The 12712-nt window shown below is 46.6% G+C and overlaps 1 protein-coding gene across 1 annotated transcript; it reads left to right on the forward strand.

Moving 5' to 3' along the window:
- Positions 1-9619: 9619 nt before the first annotated feature.
- Positions 9620-11300, forward strand: LOC123427636 (cytochrome P450 99A2-like). The gene is made up of 2 exons (XM_045111718.1): positions 9620-10534; positions 10674-11300. The coding sequence occupies exons 1-2, from the start codon at positions 9620-9622 to the stop codon at positions 11298-11300; spliced, it is 1542 nt and encodes a 513-aa protein (XP_044967653.1).
- The last annotated feature ends 1412 nt before the right edge of the window (positions 11301-12712 follow it).

Genomic DNA, 12712 nt, shown 5'->3' on the forward strand with positions numbered 1-12712 from the left:
GATTAGTTTCTCGTGTAGATCGTCATGGTAGAGTTTGGTGAAGCCATACCGGGGCAACCCCACCACCATCGCCACCATGTCGTTGTGCTGCCGGAGAACTCATCTACCTCTCCGCCCTCGCTTACTGGATTAAGGAGGCGAAGACGTCATCAAGTTTTACATGTGCTGGACGCGGATGTGCCATACCTTCAGCGCTAGATCGGACGGATCGTGATTGGATCGCGAAGACGTTCGGCTACATCGGCCGTGTTATATACACTTCTGCTTAGCGATCTACAAGGGTATGTAAATGCAATCTCTCCTCTCGTAGATGTTCATCTCCTAGATTCATCTTGGTAAGCGTAGGAATTTTTTTTCCCATGCAACGTTCCCCAACAAACAATAGTCATTTATTTCATTTGGTATTCTCAGGTCATGCCTTGCTTTCTAAAAAAATGATTTCTTGAAGAAGTTGAGTCTTAAAACATCTGATATAACTGAAGTTTGAGCTTCCTTGAGATAAAGTAGGAGCTTTCGGTATCAAGGTCGGGAATTTAGAAGAAATGACTTTTTTCGGAGGCCACAATTGTACCATATTTATAATAGTGTACGCCCTTTCAGGTGATATGCAAATTTACCTCAATTTAGATGCCCATCCTAATGGATCCATTAGTGTGCAACTATCCAATGATACCTTCACCCTACATTTACAATAATCTATGAGATGGAGTACAATAAGCTATTAGATGGAGCACATTTATAGTTGAAGGATAACATAGCATAAATTCAAAAAAATTCCTACGCATGTTCAGATCTTCCTATGGAGAGACCAGCAACGAGAGAGGGGTAAGAGCATCTTCGTACCTTTGAAGATCGCTAAGCGGAAGCGTTGCTAGAACGCGGTTGATGGAGTCGTACTCGCAGCGATTCCGATCTAGTGCCGAACAACGGCACCTCCGCGTTCAACACACGTGCAGCCCGGTGACGTCTCCCGCACCTTGATCCAGCAAGGAGGAGGGAGAGGTTGGGGAAGAAGACCAGCAACACGACGGCATGGTGTTGGTGGAGAGACGAGGTCTCCCGGCAGGGCTTCGCCAAGCGCCGGCACAGAGGAGGAGGAAGAAGTGCAGGGCTGCGCCGAGGGAGAGGGAAAACTGTGTCCTCCAAAGGCCAAAAGTGCCCACTATATATAGGGGAAGGGGAGAGGGGGTGCCACCCCTAGGGTTCCCACCCTAGGGGGTGCGGCAGCCCTCCCAGATGGGGTTTGTGGCGGCCAGATGGGGAGGAGGGGTGGCGCACCACTCTGGTGGGCCTAAGGCCCACCTAAGTTAGGGTTCCCCCCCTCTTTTTCTTTCCCCTGCGCCATGGGATGAGTGGGGAGGCGCACCAGCCCAACTAGGGGCTGGTTCCCACCCCCACTTAGCCCATCTTACCTCTTGGGGTCGCAGCCCCCCTTCGGTGGTCCCCCGGGACCACCTCCGGTGGTCTTGGTGGTCCCGGTACGTTACCGGTGATGCCCGAAACACTTCCGGTGTCCGAAACCATCCGTCCTATATATCAATCTTTACCTCCGGACCATTCCGGAGCTCCTCGTGACGTCCGGGATCTCATCCGGGACTCCGAACAACTTTCAGTAATCTCGTATAACAATTCCCTATAACCCTAGCGTCATCGAACCTTAAGTGTGTAGACCCTACGGGTTCGGGAGACAGGCAGACATGACCGAGACACCTCTCTGGCCAATAACCATCAGCGGGGTCTGGATACCCATGGTGGCTCCCACTAGCTCCACGATGATCTCATCGGATGAACCACGATGTCAAGGATTCAATCAATCCCGTATACGATTCCCTTTGTCTGTCGGTATAGAACTTGTCCGAGATTCGATCGTCGGTATACCTATACCTTGTTCAATCTCGTTGCCGGTAAGTCTCTTTACTCGTTCCGTAGCACGTCATCGTGTGACTAACTCCTTAGTCACATTGAGCTCATGATGATGTTCTACCGAGTGGGCCCAGAGATACCTCTCCGTCACACGGAGTGACAAATCCCGATCTCGATTCGTGCCAACCCAACAGACACTTTCGGAGGTACCCGTAGTGCACCTTTATAGTCACCCAGTTACGTTGTGACGTTTGATACACCCAAAGCACTCCTACGGTATCCGGGAGTTGCACAATCTCACGGTCGAAGGAAAAGATACTTGACATTAGAAAAGCATCAGCATACGAACAATACGATCTAGTGCTAGGCTTAGGATTGGGTCTTGTCCACCACATCATTCTCCCAATGATGTGATCCAGTTATCAATGACATCCAATGTCCATGATCAGGAAACCATGATCATCTATTGACTAACGAGCTAGCTAACTAGAGGCTTGCTAGGGACACATTGTGATCTATTCATTCACACATGTATTAGTGTTTCCTGTTAATACAATTATAGCATGAACGATAGACGATTATCATGAACAAGGAAATATGATAATAACCATTTTATTATTGCCTCTAGGGCATATTTCCAACAATAGTTAGCTATTAAATGCAGTAAGCTATTTGATGGAGTACATTCACAGTAAGCTACTAGCAACGAATTTCATACATTTAAGAAATTTGACACATTTCAGGCAATTTGCAGGAGCTCACCTTCTCAATGCAGGTAGCCGATCATTAATAAGTGATGAAAAGTAGGCACCAGAACATCTTCGTCGATGACCACTTGCCTATATAGGAGCCCAGACACGACATGCTCACCGACGGCATGAGTGTCGTGTTTGACATCAACGGTCTCTGCTTCTTCAGGTGGTGCCCTCGCCATTGATGGCATGCAAGTGCACAAGGTCTAGTTGTAGCTTTTTGAAGTAAGAGTACGGATCCCACAGAGAGCATAATATCTGCCTTTTGTCTCTTGTAGAGTTTAAGTAACAATGTCTGCAAGTTCAATGAAATCCAAAGCAGTAATTATATGGATCAAAGTGGCATAGCGATCAGTGAAGTGAATTACAGAAATGAAGTAAAGTAGTGCGGGATGTGAATGGAATTTGTTGAAATATATAGGACGAAGGCATTTCGAGGGAGTTTGGATTCCTCACTAGTATACATCTAAACAAATGATGCGCATAGTGTTATGCCGAATTCTTAAACCACTTTGCATGTTTTTAATTGTGGGTGGAGACGATACACAAAGGTGTATACACGCAGCAACCCTGTATCACATACACCACCATCGTTCTTCCCCACTGGTTACCAACTAATGATTAAGGGGGAAAGGGTCCATGTGGACGTAGCCTAAAAGTGGTCTTCTCCTATCCCCTGCAATGATGCGGGACGAAGGGAGATAGGCCTTGTCAGTTGCCTACCTCCACAACCACCCGGTTCGTCAATAGTAATAACCTTCGGACTAAAATTGACATATATTGGATGGTCGACTTCCCCCAACATCAAGATGACTATTAACTTAGACATACAAAGAGAATATCAAATCCTAATACCAAATAAACTATTACATACTAGGGTTCCTCCATATCCCTGAGATCTAAGGAAATTACTTGCACACCAAGGAAACAAACAAGATGAGATGGATTATGAGGTCCACTTCAACTATTGTATTACAAATGGATATGGATGACATGATGATGGTGGTGAATATGTTGATGGAGACCTCTTGATGCAGCGTTGTGGTGATGAGGTCCTTGGACCGACCCCCTCCGATTGCCTTTCGGAGACTAGGGTTCTACCTTCTGGATGTGTTTGTGGAGGTCGTGTGTGTTTGATCCCCGGTTTGATTACTTGGGGATGAAGTAATCGACCAGAGGGATCTGGTAGCACCCAATACGAGCGCCCACACTTGTATGGAAGGCCATCTTGTGCTCTTGATTGGCCTACATGCCTCCTTCTTCCTCCCTTTGTTGTATTTTTTATGGTAGTTAATTATCACATAAATGACGCGAGTTCACCATAACTTTTTGGAATTCCTTCCATAATACTTATTTACTCCAAAAGATGTTCCATAGGAAAACCGCCAAAAGGCAATGCGTGAACGGAGTAAAATCCCACAAAGCCTAGCAGGTAGGCACAAAATAACCATTAGAATTATCATACATTTTGAACTCATCAACCATGTCCACCATTGCAGTCCACAATAGCTGGATCCGGTGGGTCTCCGCTTCGTTAGGTGGCGGCCTTCAAGACAGCGGTCCACGGAGCCACCAACCCCGATGGGGGAGTGGAGGAGGAGCGGCCAAAACTTATTTTTTTTTTTACCGTCAGAGGGCCACGTGCGCTGCTAGGGGTTCAACGGGGGAGTGGAGGAGATGCGGTGATGGCAAAGGAGTGGTGGAGGGAGCTACACAGCCCAGCAAGCGGCACGAGCGTGAGTGTGGTGTCCGGCGAGGGGTTGGCGGAGGAGGCGACATGGAAAGGGGAAAGAGAAATGGGTGAAGGGGAGTGTTGGTTAATGAGTGAAATAGTTCGGGGGGAGGGGGATGCTACTGCGACAATAGACCTTCCCTGGCAACGGCGCCAGGAATCCTGCTGCAACGGGCTACGCCTATAGGGACTTCCTTGGCAAATATGCAAAGGACTTCCCCGCGGCCTTGGAGCCTTGCGCTGGTGTTCCCTTGAAGAGGAAAGGGTGATGTAGCACATCGGCGGTAAGTATTTCCCTCAGTTTGAGAACCAAGGTATCGATCCAATGGGAGGATCGCGTCAAGTCACAAGTACATGCACAAACACAAAGAGCTTGCACCCAACGCTATGAAGGGGTTGTCAATCCCTTATAGATTGTTTGCAAAGTGAGAACTGAAAGCAAAAAGTAAACAAAGCAATGTAAAAGTGAAAGTGGAGACGATAGTTGTGAATAGACCCGGGGGCCGTAGTGTTCACTAGTGGCTTCTCTCATGAAAGCAAGTAGACGGTGGCTGAACGAATTACTGTCGAGAAATTGATAGAACCGCGCAAAGTCGTGATGTTATCTATGGCAATGATTATATCTATAGGTATCACGTCCAAAACAAGTAGACCGATACTTTCTGCATCTACTACTATTACTCCACACGTCGACCGCTAACCAGCATGCATCTAGTGTATTAAGTTCAAAAGAATAGAGTAACGCCTTAAGCAAGATGACATGATGTAGATGGACAATCTCAAATTTATGACGAAAGCCCATCTTGTTACCCTTGATGGCAACAACATGATGCGTGCCTTGCCGCCCCTTCTATCACTGGGAAAGGTCACCGCATGGTATGAACCCAAAACCAAGCACTTCTCCCATTGCAAGAATCATAGATCTAGTTGGCCAAACAAAATCCAAGACTCAGAGAGACTTACAAGGATATCAAATCATGCATATAAGAAATCAGCAAAGACTGAAATATAATTCATAGATAATCTGATCACAAATCCACAATTCATTGGATCTCGACAAACACACCGCCAAAGAGGATTACATTGGATAGATCTCCATGAAGATCATGGAGAACATTATATTGCAGATCCAAGAGAGAGAAGAAGCCATCTAGCTACTAACTACAGACCCGTAGGTCTGAAGTGGACTACTCACGAGTCATTGGAGAGGCGATGATGTTGATGTAGAAGCCCTCCAACTCCAAAGTCCCCTCCGACAGGGCACCGGGAAGGGTCTCCAGATGAGATCTCGCGGAAACGGGAGCTTGCGGCGGCGTAAAAGTGTTTTCGTCGATGCCCTGGTTTTTTCTATGATTTTAGGGAATTTATAGGCCAAAGAGCTAGGGCAGGGGAGCGCGAGGGAGGCCACAAGCCTGGTTGTCGCGGCCCCCCCCTGGCCGTGGCAACAGGGCTTGTGGGCTCCCTGTGGGCCCCCCTGCCTTGGCCCTCAAGTCCCCCGATCTTATTCTGTTCTGGAAAAATTTATTTCGGGGATTTTATTTCGTTTGGACTCCGTTCCAAAATCAGATCTGAAAAGAGTCAAAAACACAGAAAAAACAGGAACTGGCACTTGGCACTGAATTGATAAGTTAGTCCCAAAAAAGATATAAAAGGTATATAAAACATCCAAAGTTGACAAGATAACAACATGAAACCATCAAAAATTATAGATACGTTTGAGACGTATGAGGGGACGCAAAAATATCATCACATCATTTAGTTTGAACCCGAGGGAGTACATCATTTCCCCTTCAAACTTTTTCCATGTTTAATACACTAAAATCAATTTATGCTTTTAAAAATAGCTAACCAACTCAAGAATTGGCCAAGCTTGAGAATGCAACATTTGATGGTGTATATTGAATATAGAAAAATTTGAAGAGGAAATGATGTAAAAAAAACAGTTTTGTGTGGAAGGGAGTGGTTTCCATTCGAAACCGTGATGCTTGACAAGAGAGTGTTTAGTTTATACACAAAGTGTGTCAAGTTTTTATCGTGACACTAATTTTTTTACCACATCCTATAGAGACCATATGATGGACTCATGCCAGGTTTCATCCTCTCGAGAGTTCATTTGCATGTTATTTTCAAACAACGAACACTTTCCCCTTTTTAATGTTCGGAAAAATCAATCAATGCTTTAAAAATATATAACCAACGCAATATAAATTATACATACGTGTGTCATTTGATGACTTCGGTAGAGTGTCATTTTTAGTTAACATTGCCATATTGACGGTTATTATGAGGATTGGGTTGTTAACATTGCCATATGGAGGCCTCTAGTCCGGTAGTGTAGTATTAGAGCAACTCTGGAATATGGCAATGTTAACTAAAAAAATTAGTTTCATTCTAGAGTTGCTCTAATACTACTACCGGACCGGAGCCTACGCCAACGGACGACCACTGTCGGCATAGGGTAGAACAACATCGGCATAGGCCTATCCCGATGGCCCTCGTCAACATAGAGTCGTGGTCAACGTGAACGTCGACATATCTCGGTGCGGCCGTCGGCGAACAAAAGCCGTCGGAATATGGACCTATGCACACGGTTTCCATACAGTTGTCGGCATAGATTCATCGTCGGCAAACATGTACGCATTAGGGTGGCTGAAGGTGTTGTTGCCACACTCTACCCAATGGAAGATGGCCATGTGGTACCTGTATGCCGACGACCAGGGGCCACGTGGCTAGCTCTGGTGCGCCCTAGCCCATTGATATGCCGACGGCCAGGCTGTCGACATACTGTAATACTATGTCAATGGCCTCGTCGTTGGCATATCGGTATCACGTGGTTGTCTCTCGTGCGCTCTGGCCCGTAGATATGCCGACGACAAGGCCGTCAACATACCTTAAAACTATGCCAGCGGCCTATCCGTCGGCATACACGAGCCACGTGGCTTTCTACTAGAGGAGCACAAGGTTGAGGCCAGAAACAACGCTCCCTCACCGACTTAGAGATGTCATCTTCGAGGCCTTCCTCTAGTGAGGTACCCTTTACCAAGGAGGAGGGGGAGGAGGAGGAGGAGGAGGCTTCGCGAGGAGGTTGAGGAGGTATAGGAGCTTGGGGAGGAGGAGGAAGAGGAGGAGGAGGAGGGTGGTGTGAGTGAGGATGGTGGTGGCGGGGAGGGGATTGGAAACAAGAAGTGGTGGCTGCGTGGTGTTGCAAAACTCCCTTGCCTTCCTGCTAGCGAGGAGCACAAGTGGCTCATTAAGCCAATGGGGAAAGAGTAAGTGTCCATTAATCATTTTAATTCTTTTGCTTGTACATATGCTCATATTTTATATCTTTTGATTGTACGCATGCTCATATTTTCTATCTTTTGCAGCAACTAGATAGTTCCTTCAGGGGGGCCGTCTTCCCAACAACATCATCACTGTCTTGCTGAAGGAACATTGGTCGGGGTTGTTCGCTCCGGACCCGGTCAAGCACCCAAAGCGCCTGGTTTTGGCGATGAGCTGGGACCACTATGAAGCGTCCCGCCACACGGACCATAATACATATGCTGAGGTCGTGTTAACAAATATTTGGGTAAGTTCTCTTTAGAAGAACGAGTCTTGAGTTTCATTTCTAGTTTATCACCAAATGGATTAACTCATGTCTTCTTCTATTCTGGTTTATGAATGAGTGTAGAAATACTATCGAGTTCTTGAGGAGCACAAGTCCATTGCCGATGAGATCTTGGTGCGAGCTGGGAGGAAGAAGGCCCGCCACATGCAGTACAAGGTGCGTTGGGTGGCCATCTCACAATATTTTCACGACAAACTTGAACAGAAGATGACCAAGGAAGACGCGCGGAGTCAGCAGCTAGAGGAGGACGGGATCAGGGCCTGTAGCCGGACGCCGGGTGTTTGAACCTACCGCCACCCTTTAGGACATGCAAGAGGAGCTGATGCGGTGTTTTGGTGGCATTGCTACACCCCAAGTCCCCCGTCCCGCCTAACCCTATCCCGTTGACCCACGGATCTAGCCTTTTGACTTTCGTCGGACGGAGTTTGATCGATGGAACTTTTCAACTTGTTGTGGTAGGTCAACCCATAGGGACACCCTCTCATGGATGTAGATATAAAATTTGTCTAGTTTCAGGAAGAATGAAAAAAAACAAGAGGGTATTTTGTGTGAATTTGAAGCAAACATGACTTAAGTTTGTTCAAATTAGAGAACATATTATAGGAAAAGAATCCTTTCAAGATTCTTATAAAAACATGTCAAAACAGATGTAATTATTAATTGTTTGTGATTTTAATAAAGTATAGGGACCTATATGTAAAAGTACATGAGGTCACGGTACTAACATACTCGAAAACAAATTCAAACTACATATTCATAATCTATGGAAAATTCTACCCCAAATTGATATATAATTTACGTATGTTTATGTTAAGATAAGTCATATTTAAGTTAATCAAAGTTTAACTTAAAAATGCTAAAAATAATAATAACCAAATAACATATATTGCCAACGGTGGCCGTCGGCATAGATGTTCGCCCGAGGATGCAACCAGATGTCAACACGTGGTGAGGATATGTCGACGGCCTGACCGTCGACATACCTATGCTAACGGCCATCGTGAGAGCCGCCAGCATAGAGTTCACGGCATCAACCCATCGTCGTCTATCACCGGGCCATCGGGCCCACATGTATGCCGAGGACTGCCCTACACCGACAGCCACCGTAGGCATAGCTTGATCTATGCCGACGGGGGCTGTAGGCATACATCGACGTATGCCGACAAGTTTTCTGTCCCGACAGTTACCCGTCAGCCGTCCGCATAGGACAATCTATGTCGGCGGCCCCGTCGGTATAGATTGTGCCGTCGGGAAAGAGCTTTATTCCGGTAGTGCTACCACCATTGTTTTGTCCTTCGCCTTTGTCTTCAAATTTTCATGCATACAATTAGTACACATGAGAATAGGGGTTTAAGATGAATATAGTTTCTTTGTGACGAATCAGCCCACCATGATTTAAGTTCTAGATTTGATATTGTTGTTCGTATTTTTAAAATTTACATGCTCTCCGCGATGTTCCCTCGGTGGAAAGCGGCTGTGACTTCGTCCACCTGTGCAAACCTGACGTATCCCGAGAAGAATAGACAACCTGTGCAAAGCGGCTGTGACTTCGTCAACCTGTGCAAACCTGACGTATCTCGCGATGTTCCCTATAAAAGGCAGTTCCTCCTGCTACCTCTCCATCCCAAGCAAAGCTTCAAATTTGATCTAGCCATCCCTCTCATGGAGCTAAGCACAGTCACCCTCATCTTCCTATCCTTCGTCTCAGTGACGATTTTCGTGTCTTTGCTTAGCCGCAAAAAGACAGCAAGTTCCAAGGAGAGGAAGCCTCCCGGCCCACGGTGTCTCCCCTTCATCGGAAACCTCCTCCACATCCGGACAACGGCGCCACAGGTCGCTCTCCGGGACCTGGCCAAGAAGTACGGCCCAGTGATGTACCTGCGGTTGGGCCAGGTGGACGCCGTGGTGATCTCCTCGCCGGCGGCAGCACAGGAGGTGCTCCGGGATAGCTCCCTCACCTTCGTGTCAAGGCCGAGAATTCTTGCCGCGGAGATCGTGGGCTACGGGAGCGTCGACATAGCCTTCGCGCCATACGGCGCGTACTGGAGGGCGCTACGCAAGCTCTGCATGGTGGAGCTTCTGAGCGCGCGAAAGGTGAGGCAGTTCGCGCCCATCAGGGACAGCGAGACCATGTCCCTCGTTAGGGATGTCCGCGCCGCCGCCGCCGCCGCCGGAGCCGGCCAGCCCGTCAATCTCAGGAAGCTGCTCGTGTCGTGCACGAACACGATCACCGCAAAGGCAACGTTTGGTGACGGCTGCGACGCCGAGCTCCAAGAGCAGTTTTTGGCTGCGATGAATGTGCTGCTTAAATTAACTGGGGGATTCTGCGTCGGGGACCTCTTCCCTTCGCTGTGGTTTGTGGACGTCGTCACTGGGCTGAGACGCTCTCTCTGGGGAGCGCGCCGGCAGTTCGACACCATCTTTGACAAGATCATCACCATCTGCGAGGCGCGACGAGCGGAGAAAAACAAGAACTCAACCGGAGACAATGACCTTCTGAGCGTCATGCTTAGGATCAAGGATGAGGGGCAGCTTGAGTTCCCCATCGGCATCACAAACATCAAGGCAATAATAGTGGTAAGTGCTCAAAGGTCGTCTGCTCTCTGAATAGTTTTTGAAAGAGTTAGGAGAAAGCAGGGGATAATCTTCCATCCTATAAAGAAAGTTATATTGTTGTAGCTAGTCGGCTTAATCCCACGCTGTAAATTTGCTATAGGATTTGTTCACAGCAGGGACGGAGACAACGTCGTCAATCCTGGAGTGGATCATGTCGGAGCTCATGAGGAACCCAGAGGTGATGGCGAAGGCTCAGGCAGAGGTGCGACAAACATTGGATAACAAGAGTACAGAAGACCATGAGGTACACATGGACAAACTACGCTACATGAAGATGGTGATCAAGGAGGGTCTGAGGCTGCACCCGGCGGCACCGCTCCTGCTCCCCCGTGTCTGCCGGGAGACTTGCAACGTCGGTGGGTTTGAGATTGTGGAGGGGTCCAGGGTCATGGTCAATGCGTGGGCGATAGCGAGGAACCCCGAGTATTGGCATGACGCAGACGAGTTCAAGCCAGAGAGGTTTGAGGACACTACCGTGGATTACAACGGTACACAGTTCGAGTACTTGCCGTTCGGGAGCGGGCGGAGGATGTGCCCTGGCAGTACCTTTGGGTTGGCCACGCTGGAGTTCATCTTAGCTCGGCTTCTGTACTTCTTCGATTGGAGCCTCCCAGCTGGAATGCGGCCGGATGAGCTTGACATGGACATGATCGTCGGCGCGACACTAAGAAGAAGGAACCACCTTCACCTAGTAGCAACGCCCTATAATTTTCCGATGAAAATTTGAGGCTCGCCAATTTGCAGTAATGTTTACGATAGTGGGTTAACTTCCGCTAGGTTCTCTTTATCGTTCATTCATGGTTGTCATATTTACTTATTTTGAGGGGTCAATATCATGATCCCATTTGTATCCTTGTAACGATTTCTTATGTTCAATAAAACCTAGAGGATCGTTCTACAAAAATATAATAAATTAATAATTCGACGAGCACCTACATTTAGAGTAAAATTTAGACGTCCGTATTCAACTTGCACAATGAGGGGAGTAGGGCTGGAATTAAAACTCTCGAAATTTATGAGTTAAACGAGCAACTCGTGACATGGTTCGACTCGAATCAAACAACTCAACGAGTTGAGCTGACTTGTAATCTAAGCTTATTAAAATAATAAGTTTAATGAGCAAAGCTAACAAGTTACTCATTTAACTTCTAAGCTCATTGATGAGAGGATATACTCGCTCTATCCCAAAATAAGTGTCTTTGTATTTAAATCAGAGACACTTATCTTGAAACGGAGTGTGCTAATATTGGTGTATATTGTTGTCATATGTGGTGTGCAACAGCTATATCTTTAGTGTAAAGGGTCTGGCCAGCTCATGATAGCCTACAAGTGCACATGTCTGATACTCCCTCCTTTTCGGTTTATAGGGCTCAAATCTGAAATCTCATCAACCAAGATGAATTGTAAGTGGATGATACTAGTTCTAACTAGCTAATGAAATGTTTCTCACATATTCAATTTCCAAGGCAATAAATGTAGCATCCTCCCTTACATTGGACTTGCATGATGCATGTAGAAAAAGATGCATGCATGACCACTAATTTGCTTTTTCTTATCTCTATGAATTAAATATGATGTGAGACTCAAAGCACTTTAACTCAACTAGACTGAAAATGAGCCTAGTATAATGGAAATCTGAAATTTTGGAGATGAGCCCTATAAACCGGAAAGGAGGGAGTATGTCTCCAACGCATGTATAATTTTTTATTGTTTCATACTATTATATTAATTATATTTTATATGCAATTTTATATTATTTTTGAGAACTAACCTATTAACCCAATGCCTACTTTTAGTTGTTGTTTTCTGCCTATTTTTGGTTTTACATAGAATCTATACCAAACTGAGTCCAAACGCTATAAATCTTTTTGACTTTTTTTGGACGAGAAGACACCCTAGAACCTTGAGGGGAGGACCAGAAGACCTACGATGAGAAAGACAACAAGGGGCCCTGATGTTTTGTGGCCATCTCGTGGCTCCGTCTGACCTAATTCCAATTCTATATATTCTCAAATAGCTAGAAAGCCCTAGAGAGCGATCGAATTTTTTTCTGGCGCTGTAACTCTTTGTTATTCCGAATTCCATCTCGAGGCCCTTTCCGGCGCTCTGTCAGAGGGGAAATCGAGCACGGAGGGCTTG

This window comes from Hordeum vulgare, chromosome 2H, assembly GCF_904849725.1.
Source record: "Hordeum vulgare subsp. vulgare chromosome 2H, MorexV3_pseudomolecules_assembly, whole genome shotgun sequence".
Classification (NCBI taxonomy): domain Eukaryota; kingdom Viridiplantae; phylum Streptophyta; class Magnoliopsida; order Poales; family Poaceae; genus Hordeum; species Hordeum vulgare.

Coding starts and splice junctions, on each gene's coding strand:
- LOC123427636 (XM_045111718.1), top strand. CDS start 9,620: ATGGAGCTAAGCACAGTCACCCTCATCTTCCTATCCTTCGTCTCAGTG. Junction 10,535..10,673: donor ACATCAAGGCAATAATAGTG/GTAAGTGCTCAA, acceptor AATTTGCTATAG/GATTTGTTCACAGCAGGGAC.